The sequence below is a fragment of the Condylura cristata genome, unplaced genomic scaffold (genome assembly GCF_000260355.1).
Source record: "Condylura cristata isolate star-nosed mole 26May11 unplaced genomic scaffold, ConCri1.0 scaffold00023, whole genome shotgun sequence".
Taxonomy (NCBI): Eukaryota; Metazoa; Chordata; class Mammalia; order Eulipotyphla; family Talpidae; genus Condylura; species Condylura cristata.
Window position 1 is genome coordinate 5,862,790 of NW_004567124.1, and position 27,473 is coordinate 5,890,262.

At 39.5% G+C, this 27,473-nt stretch overlaps 3 protein-coding genes across 4 annotated transcripts in view; 2 read left to right on the plus strand and 1 right to left on the minus strand.

Annotated features, from left to right (window-relative positions):
* The window catches only part of ZWILCH (zwilch kinetochore protein), a 32,212-nt gene extending 14,306 nt beyond the window's left edge, over nt 1–17,906 (minus strand). Inside the window, exons 1-10 of the mRNA XM_012728575.1 lie at nt 17,821–17,906; nt 15,324–15,375; nt 12,485–12,580; nt 9,454–9,572; nt 7,391–7,590; nt 6,660–6,730; nt 6,188–6,343; nt 4,922–4,993; nt 1,102–1,195; nt 540–589 (exon numbers count right to left, since the gene is read on the minus strand). Of these exons, the coding sequence (XP_012584029.1) occupies nt 540–589; nt 1,102–1,195; nt 4,922–4,993; nt 6,188–6,343; nt 6,660–6,730; nt 7,391–7,590; nt 9,454–9,572; nt 12,485–12,580; nt 15,324–15,375; nt 17,821–17,873 (963 nt within the window). The 5' untranslated portion in view covers nt 17,874–17,906. The remainder of the gene's footprint in view (nt 1–539; nt 590–1,101; nt 1,196–4,921; nt 4,994–6,187; nt 6,344–6,659; nt 6,731–7,390; nt 7,591–9,453; nt 9,573–12,484; nt 12,581–15,323; nt 15,376–17,820) is intronic.
* A 442-nt stretch (nt 17,907–18,348) lies between these two features.
* RPL4 (ribosomal protein L4) lies at nt 18,349–22,961 on the plus strand. The gene is made up of 10 exons (XM_004687650.2): nt 18,349–18,441; nt 19,738–19,909; nt 20,104–20,210; nt 20,554–20,692; nt 21,127–21,251; nt 21,410–21,539; nt 21,807–21,963; nt 22,233–22,316; nt 22,426–22,546; nt 22,631–22,961. Exons 1-10 carry the CDS (start codon nt 18,439–18,441, stop codon nt 22,874–22,876), a joined length of 1,284 nt encoding a protein of 427 aa, XP_004687707.1. The 5' UTR covers nt 18,349–18,438; the 3' UTR covers nt 22,877–22,961.
* Nucleotides 22,962–24,001: 1,040 nt separating this feature from the next.
* Nucleotides 24,002–27,473, plus strand: SNAPC5 (small nuclear RNA activating complex, polypeptide 5, 19kDa). Of its 2 annotated transcripts, none has more exons than XM_012728510.1 (3): nt 24,002–24,127; nt 25,742–25,831; nt 26,587–27,473. In XM_012728510.1, exons 1-3 carry the CDS (start codon nt 24,038–24,040, stop codon nt 26,701–26,703), a joined length of 297 nt encoding a protein of 98 aa, XP_012583964.1. In that variant the 5' UTR covers nt 24,002–24,037; the 3' UTR covers nt 26,704–27,473. The 2 variants fall into 2 exon arrangements, with proteins under 2 accessions (XP_012583964.1, XP_004687708.1); XM_004687651.2 differs by having other exon boundaries at nt 26,590–27,473.

Sequence of the window (27,473 nt, forward strand, 5' to 3'; positions counted from 1 at the left end):
CATAACACATTATGGTATACTGACATACTCTTTTCAATTTTTCTGTAATTGTGCAATTTAGTTCTCTTCAAAAATACCAACTCTTGGGCCTTTCTGGTGATACAAGGCCTTAAGTTGTAGCATTATGAAGCTATCAGCAGCCACTGCAATACAAATTCAATCCCCAGAAAGGGAGCTAACGCACATGGTGCAGCAGATCTCTCCTGTCTCACCCACTGCTCCCCTCAGCAGTGTATTTCAGTCAGTCTGCCTGTTCTATCCTCTACTCTCTCTGGTGAATCCTCTCACCCCCCCACCCAATCTCTGGCTTACAGCTCAAACCTTGCATGCATAAATAAAATCTTAAAAAAAAAGTCTTGGAAAAATTATCACTGGTTAAGGAAACTAATCACCAGGGTAAACATTAAAGACCAACAACAAAAAATCATCTTCAAACATACATTAGACCTATTTGAGATGATACAACATGAAAGATAACATTACAAACAAATCTTAAAAGCAATTTCAATGCACATTTCTAATGGACAGTAAGCACTCACCTCTGTGTCTTTTTTTGCAGAATCACCAAATCCATCCAGCTTATTTAAGTCTAGAAAATGATCAAAATTTATTACCTCTGCATTTTATTTTTCTGTTTTTCATACTAATTATTTCCCTCCTCACAATTTATCACTCTAATCTTATCTTTCAATGACAAATGAGAACAGCGAAGTTATAGCCAGGGATTTTAGAAAAGCCTTAACTCTTCAATGGAGGTCATAACACATACCAATCAGGTAGAGATATGAGGATGAACTGTGGTATAGTGAAAGCCCCCGGCAGGCACACAATTAGTATACAAAGGTTATATTCCATCCCACTTCTTCTACCATCTTAAATATATTTGTGGTATATACAATTTAAATTAAGTATAAAAATCTTAAAATTACTTAGCCTTTACTGTTAGCATTCAAAAATGAAAGCTGTCTCTTGATCATAACGAACTCAGTTTTATATTCCATCCAAAAAGAATACCAAGTCTAAAAAGATAACTTATATTTAAATAAGTTCTTAATTAAGTAAAATAAATAATCTACAAGTACAAGTTAGGAAAACAAACACCGTTTAGAAATTCCCACACAAGTTCAACAGCAGATTTTGCTTCCAGAGGCTCAAGCCATTCAGTTACACCAGTCCTCAAACCATCAGCCAAAACCTATGGGAGATAGGTTAAAAAACAAACAAAACACCAAAAAACTTGTTAGCAGAAAACACAGCCAAAAATTACATATATTTAATAATAATATCAGTCATTACAATACTTATTGTATGTTTAATTATAAGCCAGGAACTATTCTAAATGTCTTATATAGACCATGTTATATAATCTTCACAAAAATCTTATGAGGCAGCCATTACTACTGTCCCCATTTTATTGAGGTTAAAAGAGGTTAACTAGGGCAAGCCTGGTGATGCAAAGGGTTAAAACTCAGCTCTAACATGCTACAGGCCACTGCAGTACAAGTTTCATCCCCAGTCAGGGAGGTGACCCACATGGCACAGACCACTCCTGTCTCGCCTGCTGCTCCCCTCAGCAGTGTATTTTAGTCAATCTGCCCGTTCTGCTCCCACTCTGTCTCAGATGAGTCCACATACACACACCTCTCACTTCTGGCCTACAATACTACTCTTTTATGCATAAATAAATAAATTAAATAAATCTTTAAAAAAGAGAGAGAGAGAATTTAAGTAACCTACTCATGGTCACATGATTAGTACCTGACAGTGCCAGGACTACATCAGCTATCTGAAACAAAAATGCTGTTCTATACTATGATGCCATGCACGCAGATGCTAGAGATACAAGACTGATCAGCCTGCTCTGTAGATGCTTGCAGTTCTGGTTAAGAAGAACAAATAACACAGATGCAATAGGCAGGGAACACCAAACATGAAACTGAATATAAGTTTACATACAAAAACAAATGTGTATGTTTACATGCATACTCCAGTACATAAAATATCTAAACCAAAATAAGGAGAAGAGGTCACTGCAGAATGGAATAGCCAAGAAGATAATGTGAAACATCAGTTCCATTCCACTGGTAACATAGGGAAGGAGAATGGACTCAGATGAAGTAAATGGGATGATTCCAACCAAGGTAAAGAAAACACCTAGAGAACAGTGGAAAGTAAGATTAAAGGTTACAGAAGCTAGACAAAAAACTGATCTTAAAACTTGAAATTATTTTTTATTTTACATGGAAAAATAACAAACAGCCACTGTTGGTTTTTTTGGACTGGAAAAATGACATGATCACATAACCAACAATTTCTGTCAGAAATACCTAGGATGAATTCTAAGGAAAAGAGAATAATTTTTTCCTTCCTCTCCCCTGCCCAATATATTTCTTCTTTACAATGTACAATGAGTGATCATCATGCGCTATTTCTTAAACTCAGTAGATACATTCAATAGAAGTGTATCACTTTCCACTCCCAGAAGCAGATGCTATTTGGAGTCACAATGGCTGGAGTGTATAGGAGCCTTTGAGCATTAATTTGAGAAGGGTCAAAACATTTAACATCTTATAATGTGTACAGTAGTGCCAAACCATAAAGAATGATTCTACTCAAAATAGCAATAGTGTCCCCTTTGAGAAACAATGAGTGATCATTTCAGCATCCTAGGAGGAAGCTGGTAAGCACTTCAGCTAAGATGGACTGAATGGTCAAAGAAAAGAAAAGAAAAGAAAAAAAGCTTATTCCATGTATGGGGGCAGGAAGGAGGAGGGTATGGAATAAAAGAAAAAATGTCCTATCCATTATAAAAATACAGAGGGTTGAACTTGGAGAGACTATCGCCATATGCACATCTAAAAATCTATGAATTACTTATAAGGGAGATTATAACAAAACATGGGCTTTCAAGTCAAACAGATGTTTATTTGAGCTACCTCTTCCACTTACCAGTTGCAGACACCTCAGGCAAAATAACCGAAACATCTAATACCACATACTTAGCAGACGGAGTGATGGTTTCTAGTTGTGGTATTAAGTGAAATGGTAGAAACAGTTCATACTAAAGTAAAATATAAAATTTCTAGCCCATAAAGAAATGTTGGAACTACAGAGAAAAGGGGGGAGTTTCCAAGTTTCATTTGAGTTTGAGGCAACCAGACTACTCAAATGGGAAGTAATGGGAAGGAGGCAAGATGGGAACTGGTATCAGCTTACAAATGGGAGTCTGAAGTCCCCGCACAAAGGCATTAGCGAACCCACAGAAATGATAAGCTTTTTGTCAGAGTGTAGAGAGGGGACAGACTCGTCAGGGCAGAAGTATGATGGCAGCCCACAATAAGGGGCCTGATAGAGGATCTTTCAAGAAAGAAGGTTTGGAAAATAGGAAAAAGTACCCAGTATTTTACAAACAGGGTAGTAGTAATAGTAAAAGAATAATAGTAATAAATGATGATGATAGTGATCATAATAATGATAATAATGGGAAATATTAAAAATGTTTGATACTAAGCTAGAGCTGAAGGTACAAAACTCAAATCTAGTAGGAAATATCTGTAAGTAAATTACCTTGTGTGATAAACACCCTGACAAGAGATGTGTGTAGTTCACAAAACACAGGGCGCATATACCATTCTGGGTGATCAGAGCAATCACCCCAGACAAAGATGTCACAGAGAACTCACCCAAGAGAGGTGGGAGAAACACACACTGGGCAGATCAACAGGCAGACAAAAAGTGACACAGTGTGAAAGGATCAATATGGTGTAGGTTGGGCAGTTCAGAGAGAGTGGAAATAGGACAATGTGACCAAGCTAAAAAAAATAAAGAGGAGCCAATGAGAACATGAAAGCATGCTTAGGGTCATTAACCATAATATCTGAAAAATGTATATCAAACCCATAAAATACCATTTCTTTCACAGTAGGATGTTAATTAAAAAAAAAAAAAAAAACAGACCAGCCCTCCCTGGTGGCACAGCGGGTTAGAGCATACCACTAAGAAGCTAAAAGCCACTTCCGCCATGAGTTCGATTCCCGCCTGCCCCGGAGGTGACCACATGGCGAGGCAGACCTCTCCTGACCCGCCTGCTGATCCCCTCAGCAGTGTACTTCGTCGATCTGCCTGTTCTGCTCCCCACTCTGTCTCTGGTGAAGCCTCTCGCCACCCCTGAGCCTCTGGCCTGTACCCCAGTTCTGTATGTACAAATAAATCTTTAAAAAAAACAACAGACCATGTCAAGGGTTGGTGATAACATGAGAGAGATTGGCAAACTCCAGTTACAGCTGATAGGAATGTAAACTTTGGAAAAGCAGCAATTTGGCAGTACATCAGAAGGTTAAACATAGTTACCATATTGTGTGTCACTAGACTTAAACGACCTTCTCGGCCATCATCTTAGTAAAGTGCAATTCTGCCCTCCAATACAAGATCAGAATGGCTCTGTCAATTATTTGTGTGGCCTAAAAGAATGTAGTATACCAGACCCTACAAGGTGGATCGTCCTGGGACAATGTGCATGCATCATGAGGTATGACTGGGACACTACTAACTGATATATGACCTTACATCCCAGAGACTGATCAGTGGAACCCCTTGTTGATAAGACTGGAAGCATGGGTGGGGTCTTATACATTAATGAGGAGTAAACTGGCAACTGATCTGCCTGGAAAGGTGACCCATCATATGAATAAAAATCAAACCCCCCAGCTGAAAAGGCAGAAAACCATAGCTATTATCTAACTAGTATCCCCTTTAATTTTAAGGGTAACTCCTACATAATTAAACTAAAATGCTCAAATTGCCATGAGTACCTAATGAATATACAACTGGGACAAATTTCAAAGAACACAACACTAAATAGCTAAACTTTTATGAAATCTTAAAATTTAATCTAAGTTACAAATTTTGGAAGGATACTCACAAGAAGAAATTTTAGTTCTCTGTGAAGATGACTCAAAGGACCTCTGGGCTCTCCTGATTCCACTTTAATATTCTAAAAAAATTTCTTAAAGTCAGTTTTCAGTGGTAATCCTAGCTTCTCAACATACGGGTCATAGTTATTTGCATTTTAAGCTATCCATACATTAAAAAAAATTATTTCATGAAACGCCTAGATCCTGCCCATATTAAATCAGTGACCACATCCTCTTTCTATATCACAACTGTACAAACGTGGAACAGCTGCCTTTCTTGCAAGAGCTCCTGCCCCTTCCCATTGAATTTCCAAGAGGACAAGTTAATATATGTTAAAATATATACGTTAAGAAATATGTTAAGACTCAACAACACACTTAGCATCACCACACACTAAAAATAAAGTACCTAATAAATAGTAAATGTTTATTAGATTCTTATCTAAATCAATAGTATATTGTCCAACCTAGAGGTCAAAGTTTGACAACCCTAAGATCTTAAAGAAAAAAAGAAAGAAAATAGTGAAGGTGAAAGAATAAAGTAAATGCCTGTGTATGTAAATTCTTATTTCGGGGAAAAAAAAGCATTAAGAATGTAATCACCCATAATTATGCTGAGGAAATCTTTATTAACAGTATACAGGTTTCTATGTACACATTTTTTTTCTATGTACACATTTTTTTAAAATATAGTTGAGATCCTACTCTTAGTACAATTTTTCCCCCTTATGTTCTCTTAATAAACATTGCCTATTATTTTTAAAGTCTCTTAATATATTATTTTGAAGAATGAACATTTACTGCATCATGGAAATCTACTTTAATCATTTCCCTAAAGATTACTCAGGATTTAGTTTTACTATTTTGAAAACATATCTATATCACTTCACTACATTGAATACTTTTTAAATATATATTTTTTGCAATTCTGATTAATTTCTGAAAAGAGTCACAGAAATGTAAATAGAGGGTGAAAGGGTTTATGGTATTAAGGATTCTGAAGGGTGCCAATATCTGCACTCTTTTAAGAACAGCAGAGACAAGTCACTGAGATTTTTAACTGAGTTCTAACTCGAGACTTTATTAACCACTAGAAATTTCTTAAGTTATGTAATTGCAGTGCTGTGGGCCATTGATACATCAGGTAGATCAGTCTCTGATCTTTAGCACTATCCAGCAAGGGCTGGGGCTGGAAGCCCACAGCACCAGCAATTAGCAAGTTAAAAGTAAACCTATATTGGATAAATTCAACAGAAAATAGGTTTGGCTCCTACCAGAGTTGCAGTTGAAGAGAGTGGAGGAACTTGAAGAATCTCATCCACAGCACTCCAGGCAATATCCAAAGTGATCACAGTCTGTGATGTGGCGACAGTCTCATCCAAGGCAGTGGACTTAAAGAGCTCATATTGAGCAAAGCCCCTGGTTGTTACCTGAGGAGAGCACCAGTGGACCATCACTATGCTTTCACAAGCCATAGGCTTCTTACCAGAACTGTTTTTGCTTATTTTCACAAAAGAAAAAAAGTACTATAATTTTATCCCATAGAAAATTAGACAATTATTTTTAATCAGAAGGATTCACTGAAAGGAAAAATGAATACCTTTTTAGTCACTAGCTGATGTGAAAATACAAAGATTGTAATATTACAGAAAAATACTTAATCACATTTAGAATGAAAATATCTTTTTGACTAGAAGGCTGATAAAAATGTAAAGAAAATGATATGAGTAAAAGAGAAACACTTACAGTAGATGAGTGATGCCTAATCTTGTGTGAATTTTTTAAGTCTTCAAGATTTACAGAATAATTTTTATCAGCTACAGAACATGAAAGGAAAAAAAATTAAAGGTACAATTCCTAAAATGCAAAGGATATCACAATTTAAATGAAATGTTTGTGGAAGTGTGAAATACCTCTTTAGATTCAATGTTTTATCCTCCAGAAAATTACCAAAATCACACAAATATAAATCAAATACCCAAATGCAAGAGCCATAAACTCCTCTCTAGACTTTTGCAAGTCTGATTCTGGTGATTCCAGAATATCTCCTATATGCTAAAAGTAACTCACTAAAATAGATTCACACTAGCTAATACAATTTCTACTGTATGTACTGCTCCCTTAAAAACTGCTAATTTTCGGGGGTCTTCCCTGATGGTGCAATGGGTTAGGATGCAGCACCACAATCCAGCCGCAGCCGCTTCACTGTTAAGTTTGGTCCTCGCCCCAAAGGTGATCCACATGGCATGGCAGACCTCTCCTGACCCGCCCGCTGCTCCCCTCAGCAGTGTACTTCCTCGATCTGCCTGTTCTGCTCCCCACTCTGTCTCTGGTGAAGCCTCTCACCACCCCTGCACTTCTGGCTTATACCCTGATTCTGTATGAATGAGTAAATAAATCTTAAAAAAAAAAAAGTCAATTTTCAGTAAAATCCATTAAAAACAAACACACATATTCATAAAAGAGCAAGCTCTTACCTTTACAGCTGACCACATACAAGACAATTCCTTTAATGGTGTTATTTGTTGTAATAAGTTCAGCTCCTAGCCAACATGTATCTTCAGGATCTGAACCATCACACCTTATCCAAAGGGGAGGAAGGGCAGTAATTGGCTGATTAATCTTCAAATGGGTCATATTAGGATTGTGAGCAATGGTGTAAAGTCCAATTAACTGTCTGAAAACAAGAAAGAATAAATTCTAGGGAGAGACTGTTGATCAAGAGTTTTCTTTCCCAAAGATATAAAATACTACCTAGAAAAAAACCCTGGAAATTATGTGACAAAATGCACATATATTTTACCAAGTAGAGAGATAGGAGAGAGGACATCAGATAGATGAAGATACATTCACTAAAAAAGTCAAGATTATGAAAGGATCACAGCTACTATAAGTTGGGAGAACAGGGTGAGGGTAGAAGCCCTATGGGAGTGGAAGTGGGTTTTGCGATTAAGCTAAAGAAATGAGGAGGACATGTCGACTATATCTCAATAAAGCTGGAGGGTGGGAAGGAGAAAGAAGCAGGAGTCAAAAACACATAAAAAAAGATGCTTTAGTCAGTAGGGATACTGAAGGAAACTTGAATATGGGATGGGGATTAAATAATAGTATTGCAACAGCATTAAATTTCCAGATTTTGATCACTGTTCTATGGCTATATAAGAGAAAACACTGTCAATGTTTCATTTTAAAAAATGTGTGAAATATGCATTTATTATACATGTTTGGGGCAACAGGGAGGAGGTGGAGGGAAAGTAAGAGAACAACAAAACAGACTCAGTAAATGTCAACAATTGGGAATCTGGTTTAAGGATATACAAAAGTTCTTGTACTTTTCAAGTAACTTTTCTATAAGTTTGAAACTATCAAAATTAGTTATCCCAAAATGTGGCTTACATTTTTTTTTTTCCAAAGCCATGTAAAACTAAATTTATTCCCAACAGATGTTCATGAAAGGAATTCCTAAGGGGCTGTATTTCAATAGGGAAATACAATAATCCCAGAAGGAAGGTCTGTATGCAATAAGAAATTGCGAACAAAACAAGTGATAAGCATACAGATCAATCCAAACAAACACTAGCTGGAGAAAATATTTTAAAAATAATACTTACATTGTAGAGAAAAGAAAAAAAGCCAAATATAACTTAAAATCAAGAAAACTGATTCATGTAAGTACATAAAAAAAAGTTTAAAGCTTCTACTTAGCAAACAAAACCATCATGAAGAATAGTCACTTTGTGAAGTTATTATAGTCATGATTCTCTAATGTTATTTAGATTCTCTAATGTTATTTATATAATCATATCATCTAGAACTACTCGATAGCAAGAATTTATTGGTTTTGGAGGTGGCAGAGGGGGCAGTGGGGAAAACAAGACAGAGGGAAATGCATTAGCAAGCAGCAGAGTGACAGGCAGGAAGTGAAGGCAAAGACAGCGACAGCCAGGATCTTAACTGGGGGCAATACAGGTACTGAGGTGGGGTAATTCCTCATAGTGCAAGAGAACCCTAAATAGTGCAGAACTGTTACATCTATGGACCAAGCCAACAGCTCCCCTTAGTCCCTATAACTACCAAAACGTACCATTGCACATGGTACCACTAGAGTAGACAAAAATTCTCCTATGTATTACTCATAAGGAATCTGTAGTTTATCAGGAGGGAATGAGAACTAATGAATGTTTTTAAACAGGAAGGCATCATAATCAGGCTTTCATTTTATAAAGATCACTCTGGCAGCAGTGAGGAAGAAAGACTGGAGGGGAGCCAGGTTAGACATAAGGAAAACAAGATGCAGTACCAAGAAGTGATACAGGAAAGTAAAGAGAAGGAAGATTATCACCACAGCCTCCAGGTCATGTTTGGATACCTATGGGACATTCAGGTAAAGCTATTTTTAGAGAGTTGGGTACACACATCTGGGAGGAGGAAAGTATTTGGCTATTTACATATCTTTCCCAATGTTTATAAGAATACTTCGATTTAAACCCCACCTGCCATCACTACCCCTCCTCTTACCCATATGCCAAAAAAAACATACCTTGCTCTCCCAACTGGTAAAGGAAGTGGTCCAGCATGCTCACCAGTAGAGAAATCAGAAACAGCAGTTTCTTCAGATTGTAGTTCTTCAATATGACTTGCTTCTTCTTTTTCTAATGGCTTTCAAAATGTTTTTAAATTATTTAACCAGATAAAGGAGCACTTAAGATAGTCAACTGTTCACTATGTGAGACCTTAATGTCCTGATTTCTCAATCCTTAAGCCCAAATGACTGAAGTATGGCAAGAATCTGAACTATAAACCAGTCTGATGCCAACAAATTGTGCCACAGGAAGCATTCTACTGTCCTTCAAAAAGATACTAGTGTATATTACTATTGATAAAGGAAGCATCTTAAGAAAAAGAAATACCCCCAATATGCACAAAATGGTGAGCTAAAGCTAAAATACCAAGGGAAAACCAGGGGATACTCTCAGGTGTTGTCAGATTTTTCTACTCCCTGAACTCAAAGTTTCCTTACAGGCTATGAACATAGCTCTACAGCCTCTTATGTCTTAAATCTCTATCACTCTTAGAGCTATCAGTTTTTGTTACAAGGTTCCATGTCCATGTGTTATGTTACAAAGTAGTTAAATAACTGTCTGGCCAGTAACAGTAATTTTAAGAGTTAATACTTTTCTTTTTTTAAAAGATTTTATTTATACATACAGAAACGGGGTACAGACCAGCAGTGCAGGGACAGCAAGAGGATTCACCAGAAACAGAGTAGGGAACAGAACAGGCAGATCGACAAAGAACACTGCTGAGGGGAGCAGCAGGCGAGACAGGAGAAGTCTGCTGTGTCATGTGGATTACCTCCCAGGCGGGGATCGAATTCACACAGAGGTGGCCACAGCTTGGCTTAGCAGTTAATACTTCTTAAAGCATTATAGTGTTACAGCAACTATTCTAAGTTTTTTCTATGTAAAATCCCTTAGATACTATTATTTACCCTGTTAAAATATTATAACGGAGGTAGACAGTGTTACTATTATTTATACTAAATAAATGTGTTATTTAAACAAGTTCCTTTTAAGAAAAAGATTTATTTATTTATGGATCTAGAACTCGGGTACAGGCCAGAGGTGCAGGGGCAGTGAGAAGATTCACTAGAGACCGAGTGGGGAGCAGAAAAGGCAGAATGTCAAAGTACACTGCTGAAGGGAGCAGCAGGTGAGATAAGAGAAGTCTGCTGTGCCATGCATGTGGATCACCTCTGGGGCTGGGGATCGAACTCACACTGAAGTGGCTGCAGCCTGCTTGCAGTGCTTCACTTTAGCCCACTGCGCCACCAAGAGAGCCCTAGACAAGTTCTTTCTATGTCATTATTTCTAACTCATGGCTAAATAACCTGACTAGAGTCAGAGTTTTGATTAAGTGGCAAAGCCAACATCTGAATTGAAGTAATCTAAACTCAGAACTCAATTTCTTCTCCACCAAGTTTTAAAGATTTATTTATTTATGCATACAGAACTGGGGTATAAGCCAGGTGCAGGGGTGGTGAGAGGCTTCACCAGAGACAGAATGTGGAGCAGAACAGGAAGATCGAGGAAGAACACTGCTGAGGGGAGCAGCAGAGAGTCAGGAGAGGGCTGCCATGCCATGTGGGTCACCTCCAGGGCTGGGGATTGAACTCGCACTGAAGCTGCTGCGGCTAGCTTGCAGTGCTGCGTCCTAAACTGTTGCGCCACCAGAGAGAGCCCTCCACTAAGTTTTCTGGCAGTAAATACTCTAATCATTTAATGGGCCTCAGACACAAATATTTCCTCAATCTTTCACCAGATTCCAAATTTCACTCCCTTTCTAGATCTGACTTTTGGAACCGTTTCTAAAATTAGAGATAATCAAGAAATGTCAATTTTTTGCCCCTCTGTTTATTCTTCAGTATTCAATTATCAAAGCTTCCAGCTTTGTGTTCTATTAATCTTTGTATCTTAATTATGTTTTCCATTCAAAAATACCAGGGCCAGGGCCTCATTGCATTCCAGATAACTCTGCAATTCCAAGCTGCATTCTCACTAGTATTCTAATACACATTTCTATAAATCCGCTCTGCTTACCTTTTTATAAAAATATTTTTATTTACTTATGCATACATGATCTGCGGTATAGGCCAGAGGTGGAGTGGGTGATAGGATTCACCAGATATAAAGTGGGAAGCAAAACACATGGGTCTACTAAAATACAGTGCTGAGGGGCAGAACAGAAGTGGCATGCTGTGCCATGTGAGTCAGCCCCGCTGGCTGGGATAACTCATGCTGCAGCAGCTAGTGACTGTACCACTTATTTTTTTCCCCAAAGATATCTCATCTTCACCTGCCCATCTTAATTTTTCTACCTTTTGTTCTACATGTATTTCCCCTATTTCACATACAAAAATCTACATTCAACCACATAATTCACCTATAACTATTTTCCAAATATCTGCATACAATAGATAAGCAGTAGTAATGTTTTTATTAACATTGAAAGACAAATAAAATAGCTCCCCTTCTCAGTATGGAGTCTTTGCATTTGTATATATAAAATAAAGAGCTGCCTATTCAGCTATCATAGTAAGAGTGAGGGCTCTTTCCAGTGGTGCAACGGGTTAAAGCACCACATAATGAAGCTCCGAAGCCACCAGGAAGCTGACCCATATGGCGCAGCAGATCTTTCCTGACCCACCCGCTGCTCCCTTCAGCAATGTACTTTGTCGATCTACCTGTTCTGCTCCCCACTGTTTCCAGTGAATCTTCTCACCCTCCACATCTCTGGCCTGTACCCAGTTCTGTATGAATAAATAAATAAATCTTAAAAAAAAAAGTGCCCACTTATATCCCTACCTATTTCAGAAAACAATGTAACCTAAGGAATGGGTCCTGGCCCTAAAGTAACTGAATAATTTATGATCAGCACTCAATAAACCCAAAAGTCACCAAAATTGTTCAAAATAGTTACCATAATTAAAATATGTACATTTGAGATTATTCCCCAAAAGCCAAGTTTGGCTATTAGGGACTAAATAACCACAAAACCCAAGCACTACTTACCACTTTTTCCACAATAAATACTATGTCATTTTCATCGAGAATATTTTTCAAAGGATTTGGCTGGCCTTTGCTGAGCAACTGTACTTGGACATCAGCCTATTCAATAAAGGTAATGTCAAACAATGTTATACATGCAGACATAGATCTCTGTACAAACACTTAAAAAACAGCTCTATGCAAATAACTAGAGAAAGGCATTCAAACAAGCTACGTTTTAAGAGATTTTGTGTATTCTTTGCTCATGTTGATTTGCACGTTCAAAAATATACCTCCTATATCTTGTATCTACACATGCTTCAATTTCAAGACTAACCTAAAGTGTACACTGCCTTGTAAAATCTTCTATTAGGATCACACTGACATTTTCTGTCTATAGTCATGCTGTATCTTTTTATATACCATAAATTAGCACTTTACTAATTATCATTTCTTCTAATTGTACCATGAAGTTAGAACTTTAATATCAACCCTTAGGAACTGCATATTTATTGCAGAAAGTCTGAAAGAAGAGTTTTTTTAATTCTCACCTTTAATTTTGTTACCTAGGATAATCATTGTTGTAAATCTGGCTGGCATATATCTTACATGCCAGATCTTTTCCTAGGCATTAAATCTACTTAAATTGAAATGTATTTATTATTTAGGAAATTATATAGAATTTTGCTTCATAAAAAAATTTCTGATAGTTTTATATCATGAACTTCTTTCCATGCTATTAAGTATTCTTTGGCTATCTAGTACAATGGCTCTAGTATCATGAAACTAATTCCATCATTATTTAGAGGTGTGAGTAGTTTCAAATTATTTTCTGTAATGACAAATGATACATATTAGAAACTTAAAGAACAGACATAGACACACAAGGAGAGTCATTAGATTAGAGTTACATATCTCCTCCACAAGCTAATAAACAGCAAGGACTGCTGTGAACAATGAGAAACTGGGAGACGACAAAGAAGAATTCTTTCCTAGAGCGTTCAGTGGAAGCCTAGCTCATCCTGACTTCAGTGTCCAAAGTAGGAAAGAACTAACTTCTCAAAGTTTAAGCATACCAGTGCGTGATACTGTTAAACAGCCCCAGGACATGAATATGGGTTATTAAGAGACAAGAATTCAGATAGGCAAATCATTATCCAAATTTATTATGATCTACCTAGATTCTGAGTTTGGTTAGAAAAAATTCAAATAGTGAGAAACAACTTTTTTTTTAATTCATGGGTATAAGCCAGAGGTGCAGGGTTGGTGAAAGGCTTCACCAGAGACAGAGTGGGGAGCAGAACAGGCAGATCATTGAAGTACACTGCTGAGGGGAGCAGCACGCGGGGTCAGGAGAGGTCTGCTGCACGCACGTGGGTCACCTGGGGGTGGGGGTTTGAACTGATGGTGATGTGGCTTCTTAGTGCTGCACTTTAACCCACTGCGCCACCAGGGAGGGCTGAGAAACAACTTTTATTTGTATTTTTTTTTAATCCTTTGCCTTTTCTATTGTTTGTCTTTTTCGTACTGATTTTTAATAACTTTCTGTATTTCATATATACAAGTACTAATCTTCATCACTTATAACTGTTCTCCCAGCTTATCTTTTAGTATACAATTTTATTTTGCTAGTTATTTATTTTTTTTTTAAAGTGGAAGTTTTTTTTTATTAAAAAGTTTATTTTTACATCATTTTGCACATTTTTTTTTCCATCTCCATTGTAATCCCCACGGGTTTCCCATCACCAAATCACCCCTGTGTCACCACCATAGTCCCGTGCATTTCCCCTCCCCGTTTTTGATCCCATTCCCCACTCCACCCCCACAGAATGTCTCTGGTATATGGTTGTTCATTATTTTTGTTATTTTCTCGCCTAGTCCATTATACTCCTGCTATGAGTGAAACCATCCGGTATTTTTCTTTCTCTTTCTGGCTTATCTCACTAAGCATGATCTTTTCCAACTCCATCCAAGTTGCTGCAAAAGACATGTGTTTCTCTTTTTTGGTTGCTGAGTAATATTCCATTGTATATATGTACCACATCTTTCTAATCCAGTCATCTACCTTTGGGCATTTGGGCTGCTTCCATGTTTTTCCAATTGCAAATAAAGCAGCAATAAACATGGGGGTACAAGTATCTTTTTCAATCAGTGTTTTTGTGTCTTTTGGGTAGACACCTAGGAGTGGGATTGCTGGGTCATAGGGAAGCTCCATGTTTTATTTTGCTAGTTATTTTATGATTATCTTATGTTTATCATAGAGGGTTTATCTTCCCAACTATGGGGAGTTTACATACAGAACACTTGGCATCTATTAGATGCTCAATAAATCCATGAATGTTTATAGCAATATTATTCAAGGTGTGGTAAAAATCCAAGTGTCCATCAACTGGTGAATGGATATCCAAAATGTAGGACATCCAAAAACTGGAATACTTTCAGAAATAAAAAAAAAAAATGAATTACTGATCACACAACATGGGTGAAACTCAAATGCATTACACTTTTGACTGAAACCAGACCCAAAAAGTTACATAATGTAGATTTTATATGACATTCTAGAAAGGGCAAGACAGAAAATAAAAAACAAATTGGTGGTTGCCAGGAACTGAGAGTAGGGGAAAGTGTTGACTATAAAGGAACATGAGATTTTTTTGAGGTGATAAAATGTTCCATATCTTGAGTATAGGGATGATTTATGCAACTAAATTAATTTTTACTTACTGAATAAAACTTACTGAACTGTATTCTAGAAAAGTTACTTTTTATTCTATGTAAATTAACTTCAATAAACCTAGTTTTAAAAAATTCATAACTTTAGGCTTCTTGAGTTATATTTAAAAACCACACAAACTATAAATACCTCATAGATAAAAGGGTCTTTATAGATTCCTTTCTTTTCTTCATCAAATTCCCTGAAATGCAGAACAAGTGAAAAATGGAGTTAGAGCATTCTGTCATTTAAATGCACAAATAAGTCACCATTTTATCTCTGCATAACACCAGTGAGAAAAGCAAACACAGAGCATACACGGCAACCTTAAGACTTATTTGGGATAAAGGAAAAAACAAAGCAAAATAGAAAAAGCATATTAGGTTAAGAAGAAATAAGACAAAAGAGGTATGGTAGAGATTAACAGACTGCTACCCACAATTGGATTAACTGCTCCTAAGAAACAGCAGGACATCTACTCATATCTTTTCAAACACATCACTAGATAATATTAAAACATAATTTACCCCGTGACTGTTGGGAAGTAAAAATAACTGGCTTCTTCTGATCTGCTACTGAATCAGTGAAGAACATTCCTAGGTTTTAGATTTTTATGGCCAAAACAGAAACACTACTCTCCTGGTATTTTTATGAGCTGTTATGAAAAATTAGTAAATCTGATGTTAGAAATACAAATATAATTACTAAATTTGAGGCTATTACTTAGTAATTTTAAAATAGTGATCTGAAAGTAAGTAAACTATAAACCATTAACATACTATTAATAAAACGTCTTTCAGTCTGATCTACACTCTGAAAAAAAAAAACCCATCAGAATCTTTAAGGAATCCATTAAAATTATTTCAGGATATCACTTATTGAAAGAGAAATGGGAGAGCTAGGGCTGTGATTAATTCACTTTTGTCATTTTGGGTAGACCGAGACTTAGTCTTCAAAACATTCGTTTATTATGTGTATCTGAGGGATGTCAATCATTTAACAATCATTTCCCAAACATGTGTGTTACAGGCAGGCACTCACTGTCCAGAAAATAAAACAAGAGCATAGACCCTGGATCACAGTCTTGAAGAGTATGACAAGCACACCAACCATTACAACACAGGTTTATGCACGAGTGTTCCAACAAAGGTATGCAGGGTGTTATGGTGACATAACAGAAGAGATTTTGTTAGAGGATCTGAAGGTGATCCTGAAAGCCAAAAGGAACTCACTAGCAGATTTTAATGGGAAGATCTGACAGTAATGTGGAAGGTATAAACCTGAAAGCCAGGAACAGAGCTGTGAATAACTAGCAGAACTTCTGAGAAGTGATAACAGCCTTAAGAAAAGCAGTTGGGTAGACTGAAAAACAGCTTACTGACTGACTAAAAGGAAAGGGGGTGCGGGAGGGTAGAACAGAGAAGGAAGTGAGAGCTCTGGATTTGGAACTCACTTCAGACAGGGAACTCAGAATAGAATGTTAGGTTGCAGGGGAAGAATTTAGTTTGGGAGATAATGAGTTTGAGGTCTCAAGTGGAAACTGCCAGTAACTGAATAGCAAGCACTGTGTGGGAATCAAAACAAGACAGACAACTTTGGTGCTTACAAGTGAAGAAAAAGATAAATAACATAAGTGGGAAATAGAAGGGTTTAAATAAAGATGTACCAACAGGGGACTGGTTTAATAAACATAAACAGTGACAGAATGAAAGAACTTACACAGCAGTCAAAAACGGGAGACCCGGTCAATAAGCACCCATACTGTAAACTACCCCGGCCCTTGTCAGCTGAAAAAAAGCTACTGCTTCCTACGGTGTTCACAAGCACTATCACTTTCTTAATCCGATAAAAGCAATAATGAAAAATCATGGTATTTACAAAATCGTGGGTTAGAGCACATCACTGATTCTCAAAGTGTGGCGTCAAGCCAGCAGCATGTGTTTCACCTGGAACAGTTAGAAAGGCAAATTCTTTGGCCCCACCCAGACCAACTAAATCAGAAACCCTGGAGATGGGGCCCAGCAATCTGCGTTTTGACAACCCTCCAGGTAATTCCGATGCACGGTCAAATTTGAGAAGCACTGAATTATATTTTTATGTTGGGTGCAAAGATTAAGAACCCCCCTTTCAGAACTAACACTTCACTATGAGTATAAAATGAAGTCTTAGGCCACAATGACACAGAGGTGCTTTTAAAAATCTGCACACTATCAACATCATCGCAGCAACTGCAGCTCACTTTACCTTGAATAGACTCTTAACAATACATTTCATACTGGCAAGGCTTTAAATAGGTGAAGGAACGACAGCATCCAGTTTTTCATACCTGGGAGGTCCCTCTGGCCAATGGCCACTTGTGCCCGCTATCAGAACGAACAAAGAGCCTGTTGCAAAACTTTGTCACTTTTCACCTGTCACCTTTTTCGACTGATAACGCCTCTTAAAAAAGACAGCACGCAAGGCCCCGCACAGGCATCCTCACACTACAGCCCACTCTCCAAAGCCAGATCCCCAGGAAAGGTGACTTCAATGGACAGGTGACGCACTGCTGTGAACAGACTTATCCCCCAAACTGGCGAGGACCAAGATTTTCCAAGGGAGACGAGCTGCCCGCATTCCCTAGCCAACAACAAGGGTTATAACTCACTGCAGGAGTCGAGCGTAAAACTCCTCAGCCGCTTCATTCAACTGCGACCACATCCCGCCCAGGTCTGACTGCAGAGCCTAAACCGCCAAACTGAACTGCGCGCCGGACGCTGACGTCCGGGGTCATGACCTTTGCCGGACTACTTTTACCAACCCCACCCCCACCCCCTCACACATACCCCCGCCGCCCAGGTCCCGTTTGTCCACAAAGTCAAACTTCTGTTTTTAGGGTACATGACAGTTTTTCCTGTCGCAATGCTTTCCCATTCCCCTAAGAATAAGTTTAAATAAGCTGCCACGATTGCTGTGAACTCCACATCTCGCGATAGTTGGCACGCCTCTCTGTGGATTACTCCGCCAAAATGAGTCCCTCGTCTCTAAGCACTGTTGTAGGCTTTGGAGTCAATAAGGTCAAAAATTTAGCACCTGTGTAGGAACAATGTGTTATTTTAATTTTTTTGAGTGTTAAAGAGCGTTCTTTTTCGTCTCTTGGTTGGTCCTGAGGCGGAGCAGCATGAGGCTGAGTTGAAGGTTACATATAGAACGGCAGTGCTAAGCACTTCCTTTTCCTGTGAGAGCTGCCGGGCGGAGAGGAGCGTGCCCCTCTCCTCTCCCCGTCATGGTGAGTGGAAGTTCTCTCCGCTGGACGGTTCGCCGAATCGGGGCCGGGCGGGAGTGGGTTCGGGTTCCGGGGACTGGGGATTCTTCAGGACAGCGAGAAAAAGGGGATGAGCATCGAAGGCGTCCGTATGTGGCGGGGCGCTGGGTAGCACAAGTATATGGCAGCCATTTTAGAGGCAACGTGGGCGGCCCCTTGCCGGGTGCGTGTGGAAGCTACGCAGGAGACGCCAGATCGTTCTTGGTCTCCTAGACGGGCTTGGGATTGAATTTACCACGAGTCTTCCATCGCGTGGGTTCTATCAAGAATTGGGAACTTTTGGGGCCTAATACCAAACCTTTTCCCGGAGTGAAAGTCAGTTTCGGGCCTTGTGTTTCCATGTGCTAGTAAGGAATGTTTCCATATTGAGAATTTCTGTTAAATCAAAAACTTGATTCTTTTTTTTTCCGAATGCTTGTTCATTTTCGGCTTAAGATCGCTTTTCTAAAAGTTGGTATTGGTGTCCCCTAAATCTTTGAACGAGCCGGTTCATAGTATAGGTAACGTTACAGGTACGGCATTTCCGTAAAAGTTACATTGTTTTATTTAGTCTTCCGTTCCTTAGGGAATCTCGTGAAAGAGAGAGACAAAAAATAAAATGTACTCTGGTGATGCTTGCTTTGGAATTGAATTGCAGTAGTGCTACTGCAGTGAGTGCTGCGGACGGGAATGGAAGGCCGCAGTAGGTCCTGCAGCTGTGATGAGAGAAGGCGGTCTGGGGAGGTGAATGTGCTAAAAGGGGATCTTAAATGAAGACTTGGTATGGTGTGAGTGTGGGGAGGTGAAAGCATAGGACCCTTTAGGACTTCGGTTGGTTATATTTCAGGTGGCAGGTCTTTGGAGAAGGTTGAGCCAAAAGTAACATGACTACTGGTTGTTACTGAGTTTTAGAAGGGCTAAAGAGGGCAAGGATGGAAAATTGCAGCTCTGGTAAATGGTACTTGTTGATATTTGGAGTGAAAGTTTAGATGGTGGCATGGCATGAAATAGCAACTTCAACCTTATAGTAGGGGCTTGATTGTGAGTTTTGCTCTATAAGACCTGAAAGCTTAATGGTAAATTTTTTTCTTTGAAAATTATGTGGACAAACAAGGTTTATCTAAGTGTCTTTCATGTCTTAGTATACAGCTTAAAACATATGGTGATGTCTTCTAACTTATTTTTTGTTTCAGCTTTGCCTCACCAAACTAGTCTCCTCTACCATGTATGTTGGCATTGTTGGTGTTTGTTAACATGAGTAATTTTTCTTTATTTCCCCAGGCGTGTGCTCGTCCATTGATATCTGTGTACTCCGAAAAGGGGGAGTCATCTGGCAAAAATGTCACCTTGCCTGCTGTATTCAAGGCTCCCATTCGACCAGATATTGTCAACTTTGTTCATACCAACTTGCGCAAAAATAACAGGCAACCCTATGCTGTCAGTGAACTAGCAGGTACAGATTTAAGTCTTTTCACGAGTTGATGTTTAAGACTGCTTAACAGCAGTGATGAAATTCCACTCCTTTGGTCCGTGTTTCTGAACCATATGATTGTTCTGGATGTTCTGATGGCTGTTCCTACCCTGTGTAGTGGTCATAGAGTTATTTCTGTGATTAGATGACTAAACTACTTTTTTTCCTAATTTCAGGTCATCAGACTAGTGCTGAGTCTTGGGGTACTGGCAGAGCTGTGGCCCGAATTCCCAGAGTTCGAGGTGGTGGGACTCACCGTTCTGGCCAGGGTGCTTTTGGAAACGTATCCTTTGTGTCACTGCTTAGACTAGTTAGCTTACGAAATTTAGCAGACTGGACCTGGCAAATCAAAATATTTGGTATTTGCCTAATTTATATGTTTTGTTTCCAGGATTGTAATAGTGTTCTGGTTAAACATTGCCATAGAGAGTTTTGTGGCGTAGATTTTTACCTTAGAAAGTTTTCCTTGCAATGATGTCGTAATTTGCGTCTTACTCTGTTCTCAGTGACAGTTGCCTGCTGTCAGTAAGCTGGTACAGAAGAATGACGAAAATTTTTACTGAGCAAGTCAAAACCATTTTTAATTATTAAAATTTGAGATACGTGATTCTTAACTGGGAAAATAGATGTGTCGTGGGGGCCGCATGTTTGCACCAACCAAAACCTGGCGCCGTTGGCACCGAAGAGTAAACACAACACAGAAGCGATATGCCATCTGCTCTGCCCTGGCTGCCTCGGCCCTACCAGCACTGGTTATGTCTAAAGGTTTGTAATTTGTTGTCTGCCTAATAACAATTTGTTCTTCCTCTTCACCTGATCATTCATTCATTCATATTAGCTTGTAGTAAATTCGATTTATCTCGGGACACCTAATGATTTCCCTTTAAGATGTACTAGGTATAAATAGCAAGTAAGCCTACCAAGTCAGTGTTTAGTAAAGTGCCATCCAATTGGGGAGCTAATTCAAATCCAGTGATTTCATAAACCTAGCAAACTTTGCACTTGATTATATTGCCTATTCTTTAACTGTCAAAATGATGAGAGTCCACTTCATTGGTCCGTGTTTCTGAAACACATGATATTTGTGGAAGTTCTGATTTGGCAGATTGTTAACCATTTTGCTATGCTTTATTTTATGAAATGTTTCTCAATTTTTCAAAAGGCTCAGGGATTAACCAAGTTGGTATTCGCTTTGTCAGGTCATCGTATTGAGGAAGTTCCTGAACTCCCTTTGGTGGTTGAAGATAAAGTTGAAGGTTATAAGAAGACCAAGGAGGCTGTTCTGCTTCTTAAGAAACTTAAGGCTTGGAATGATATCAAAAAAGTAGGTTTTATTAGTACACTAGCCCTTTGGTTGTCTTTTTGTCTTTACAGATTTGTTAAACTTGGGGAAAATGGACAGTATAACTAGCAACAGATAAGAAGAAAGCAGGGCTTTTTAAAACTATGACTAGCTAATCCATACAAACCCTCACTTTGCAGGTCTACGCCTCCCAGAGGATGAGAGCTGGCAAGGGCAAAATGAGAAACCGGCGTCGTATCCAGCGCAGGGGACCCTGTATCATCTATAATGAGGACAATGGTATTATCAAGGCCTTCAGAAACATTCCCGGTAATTCTCATTTTATTTGTGTAATTTGATTAGCCATATTGTTGAAAGCTCACTCAGCTTTTATTATGATGAGATTCCACCTTATGGTCCGTGTTTCTGAAACACATGATTTTGTGGAACTTCTGATTCTTAGCTGAATGTGAATGCCCCATTGTTGGTTGAAATTGCATAATTAACAAGTTCACAGGTGCCTCCTGCAGCACATACAGATGATTTGTGCTTCACATGTGAAATACAGGCTCCCTAATAATCATTTCTCTTTAAAAGGAATTACTTTGCTTAATGTAAGCAAATTGAACATTCTGAAACTTGCTCCTGGTGGCCATGTGGGACGTTTCTGCATTTGGACTGAAAGTGCTTTTCGCAAGTTAGATGATCTGTATGGCACTTGGCGGAAAGCTGCTTCCCTCAAGAGTAACTACAAGTGAGTGATTGTATTCATGCATGTTTACTTAAATGCAGGATTGGTGTGCATGTGTTCTATGTAATGGATTTTGTTTTGTTGCCACTGAAACTGTGCAAAAAACGGAAGTGGTAAGATAGAAATTCTGAGATGTGATGATGTAGTGTGGGATTTGTTTGAATTCTGGGCACTTTAAATCATTTCTTTTGTTGGGGTTAATGTTCTTTAGTAATTTTATGAAAAACTAGAATTGAGTTTCCATTGTCAACATTTTCATGTTGTTTCTTTAGCCTTCCTATGCACAAGATGCTAAATACAGACCTCAGCAGAATTTTGAAAAGTCCAGAGATCCAAAGAGCTCTCCGAGCACCACGGTAAATTTTTGATACTAACAATGTAGTATAGTTCTTGTCCCAGTCTCATATTGGTTATTTTAAAAATGTATGTAAAGATAGACTTTATACCAAGTCTGTTTTTATATAGCAAGAAGATTCACCGCAGAGTCCTAAAGAAGAATCCATTGAAGAACCTGAGAATCATGTTGAAGCTGAACCCATATGCAAAGACCATGCGCCGGAACACCATCCTCCGTCATGCCAAGAATGTAAGCAGCAGTATAATTTTTACTGGCGAATGTTGAGTTTTTAGAAAGATTTGGTTCTTATGATTTCTTCCCAATTTGTTGCAGCACAAAATCCGGATGAATAAGGCAGCAGCTGCTGCTGCAGCAGCAGCACGAGCAGCCAAATCAGATGAGAAGGGGGTTCCAGGCAAGAAGCCTGTGGTGGGGAAGAAAGGAAAGAAGGCTCTTGGTGAAAAGAAGCCAAAAAAGCCTGCAGTGGGAAAAAAGGCTGCCACTACCAAGAAACCAGCAGCTGAAAAGAAGCCCACTGAAAAGAAACCTTCCACAGAAGAAAAGAAGCCTGGTGCATAATCTTAAACCTGTTTATTCTATAAAGGGCAAATCATTTTGGACAGCAAAATTTAAATAAAGACCTGATCAGAGGCAGTGAAATATGTGACTTGTTGGGTATATTCTGTCAATCTTGTTAGGCTTTTTTTTTTTTTTAAGACGTCACCTGTGTGGTATGGCTTTAACCTCCATTTATTTCATTTTATAGTGTGATAAAATATGGAGCCTTGGTTACACCAAATGCCTATAGTTTGAGAGGGATGTTCCAGAAGTCCAGCTATACACTGCCATTTTGTAAATAACATGTTTTACAGAATAGATGGGTAAGGATGTCTCACAGACACTAGTTGTTTGAATTTAGTCAGCAAAAAGAAACACCTTGGAGAAAATAGGTAGATAAGATTTGACATTTTCCATATCCACAAGGGGGCAGAATTAGCTTTGAGGCACACTGGTGAGAAATGAATGTTTCCCTCTGAGAAGCACTGTACAACCTGACAGAATGCAGCAATGCCACTCTTAATTAGTACTAATGCCAGAAATGTGTTTTACATTTTACAGTTTTGGTAGAGGGTGAATATGTTAATCAAGCTTGATGCGAGAAATGTGCCCCAGACCATTGTATACTAAAGTGTGACCTGTCATTTCATACCTTGAGGCATTTAAGTGGACCATAATTGGAAGTGCAAAGCTAGGATAGTCACATGGTGCCCACTTGGAGGTTCAAGAGAACTTTGTGTAAAAAGAGTTAACTGCTTTATGCTCCTTAGTTTGCCCTGACCTCCTGGGAAACTAACTTGGCCAGGAACCCTTGTCTGCCAGGCAGGCCTCCAGTACAAAAGGTTTTAAGTGACTTGGGTGCCAGGTGCTGATTTTAGTCTGCCTCCAACAGCATCTGCAGGTCTTGAACGTTGCAATATCCCATTCGGTCCATGTTAACCGCTCGAACTCAACCCCCACTCCCCTCGCACGTACCCCGTACTTTGCGTTCCCGAGTGGATTTTACTGGCTTTAAAGGTTTAACGCCCCTTACGCAGAGGCAAGCATCGACCCCAGCCGGAAGCTCGTTCGCGGCGCCGCCCCACCCTACCGCAGGTCTTGCCGCTTCCGGGGAGGAGGTGGCGTCATCACCGGGCGCCGGCCGCGCAGCCGCGGAGAGCGGAGCGGTCGAGAGCGGGCGGAATGTTGAGCCGGCTTCAGGAGCTGCGCAAGGAGGAGGAGACGTTGCTCAGATTGAAGGCGGCACTTCACGACCAGCTAAACCGTCTCAAGGTGACCCAGCGGCCCCTACGCGCCCCTGCAACCTGCCGCTGTCCCGCTTCCCCGAGCCCGGGCCGCCTGGGTCTACGCTGACCTCCGCCGGCTCAGACGCCCACAGGCTGCCGTTTTAGCCCTTCCATTGCAAGCTCGCGTAGCCCAAGTATCCGGGGGTGGGGTTGATTGGAGATTAAGGGCCATCCCACTCGGAATCTTCATCCTTCATCCCGACCGAGACCCAGCAAGCGTATGTCTGAGCACACACTTTAGGCTCAGCCCGGTAAATAGATGGCCACAGACGACACGCGGAGCGAGTGCGATTTAACCTGCCCTCCCACCTCTTTCTCGTGCGCATTTATGAACCTGTTACTAGCTTGTGTTGAGTTTAAAACAGCGCTGTTACTGCAAAGCTAGAACACTCGCATATCTTACCGTTGTAGGGAGAAAATTTGAGGCCCCGAGATTGAAAACTTGTCTCAATCGAGTTTTCAGTACCTATTTTCGGGAGCTTTTACTAAGCAGTGTTGATAAAGCATCGTTTAGACCCACCAGCCTTTACGGTATTCACCCTCTCGTTCCCAGTGAGATGAGGGCTATGAAAACTCTTATGTACAATCAACTGGGGCATTAAAGTAATAAGCACTTTCCATCAGTAATGTAATGATTCTCACCTATACCACCACACTACTAATACAGTGTGTGTGTTGCTTCCAGTGTGTGTGTAGACTCCTTTATGCTGCAGCAAACACATTTCCCATACTTACTACCTTTACTTCCTCATTGCTGGGTAGCCAAGCTCAGGAATAGGAAATCAACTCACTGTGCCATCAGGCACTTGATTTTTATTTAATGGCCAGTGGCCATTGTGAGAGTGGGAAGCCTTAGTTCAGCAGAAACACCTCCTAAAGGAAGGAACTAGAGACTTTTCTCATTTACTTAAAAGCTAAGAGACCTATGCTTCCCTCCAAAACTACAAATATTACCATTTTCACTTCCTCTCATAAAGCCAACTTTTTTCAAATGACTTTTTTTAAAAAAGATTTTTTATGTATACAGAAGTGGGATACAGGCCATAGTTGCAGAGTGGGGAGCAGAATAGGCAGATCCACAAAGAACACTGCTGATGGGGAGCAGTGGGAGAGACAGGAGAGGTCTGCCACGCCATGTGGGTCACCTCCAGGGCAGGAATCAAATTCACACTGAAGCAGCTGCTGCTAGTTTCACAGTGCTGTGCTTTAACCCATTGCACCACCAGGGAGGGCTCCTCAGTAAATTTTAACCTCATCAGTCCAAAGAAATAGGAAAAATGGGGCCTCCCTGGTGGCACAGGGGTTAAAGACAGCGCTGTCAAGCTGTTTCCAGCCACTGCAGCATAAGTGTGATCCCTAGCCAGGGAGGTGACCCACATGGCACAGCAGACCTCTCCTGTGTCTCCCACTGCTCCCCTCAGCAGTACATTTCAGTCAGTCTGCTTGGTTTGCTCCTAGCTCTATCTCTGGTGAATCCTCTCATGACCCCCCACCCTGCCCCACCTTCCCGTGGCCCACACCCCAGCTCTTATATGCATAAATAAGTAAATCTTAAAAAAAAAAAATAGTAAGGAAAACATCCTCAATGCTACTTTTCTAGGTTGAAGAAATGGCCCTCCAATCCATGATTAGTTCTGCAAGAGGGGATGAGATGGTGCCTTCTCTACCGCCGCCTGAACAGTCACATGATGTAAGTTTAATCAAGTGTGGGTTTAGGAGAATATGAAGGCCACTTTTCTCTCATGGTGTTTGGAAGTCAAAACTTACTGTAAATCACATCAAGCCCAAAGGACTCTGGGAAGTTGTAGTTTTGTAGTTTAACAAACTGGCTATTCTACATTGCTACTTTATATAGGGAACAGATCACCTTTCTACCAGCTAGTACTTTATGAATTACATACTATCATATAGTCTCCACCATTTTAGTCATCCCTCTCTCTACTTACTGCAGTGAATCCAGGCAGAGGATGGAGATCTCTGCTAAGACATGTCAGAACTCTTGCTGTTTGTGAATAAGTAAACTTGGGATTTGAAAATAAGTGTAGTTTCAACTACAAAACATAGAGCTAAAAAATGAGTTCTGGTCCACACCATATCCTCCTCACCTTGGTAAATCAGTATAAGTCTGTTCTTTTTAACTATACCATATTTGAGTGTTTCTTCCCCCAGATTTGTGCTAAGCCACTTGAAACTATCATATATAAGCTGTATATTTATAGCTCAGGTAACATTCTATCAGATCTACAGCATTTCTTTCTCCTTTCATTTTGGCAATAGAGTTAGAGGAGTGAGGGTAGAATTTGGAGAAATAGTAAAGTGGCCATACCTCTTGCGGATCAATGTTGGAGATGATTATGCAATTGAGATCTATTTTAAAACATTTTAAGAAGTTGCTATTTCATGGCCAATGTCCTTTCTACTAATCCATAATGTCCTTGGCTGAAGCAGGTGCTGGTGCATGTAGACAATGAAGCATCAATCAACCAAACTGCACTAGAGTTGAGCACAAGGACCCATGTGCCAGAAGAGGAGGAGGAGGAGGAAGAAGAATCAGATTCTTGAGGGGGCAAAGAGCCAGGGTTAGTTTTGTAAATTAAACTTCTAAGTCTCAGCAACTTTATCTCCTTAAAGAGGTCTTCTTGCCATAGGCCTAATGCTTTAAATGGAAGAAAGAACTTGAGGGGATGTATAGTTGTAAAAATGATTCATCAGTAACTCAGATTTCAGAATGCTTAACACAAATCAGTGACATCAGAAAGCAAGCATGCTGTGTTTTAGCACTGAATAATATGGTGATGCTGTGTCTTCTGATCAGATTCAGCAATTGTGTTAAAAATAGAAAATACTTCTGAAATGCTACTAAGAAAGTTAGCACTTGCCAAAGAGGGCAGAATTTAAATATGTCAGCCCTTCGAATCAACAGTGTCTCTTCTAAGAAAACCAGTTAAGAGCCGTATACATGCCAATGAACCCTTGTGTGCAGGGCAAGGCCACAGTTGGAAACAAGATGACAAGGACAGAATCACTTGAGAACACAGTGGCACTGCTAAGTGATATGCTGTCCACTATAGACTGTTTTTTGTGTGGCTGTATCACTTTAGGTTGAGACATTATGGGAAAATATGCTTGGAAGTAAGTTATAAATAGCTATCACACAGCTTGCTGGTCTTCAAACGGCAGCAGAGAAAGATGTTTCTTTGAGGAAAACATTAGAACATGATAGTTAAAACCTATTTCTGAACTTAGAGAAGTGTACCATTAAAATCATTATGCTTGGGAAAGTTGAATTTTGTAATAAAAATGATAATTACAGAATGAGTTGATAAAACTTG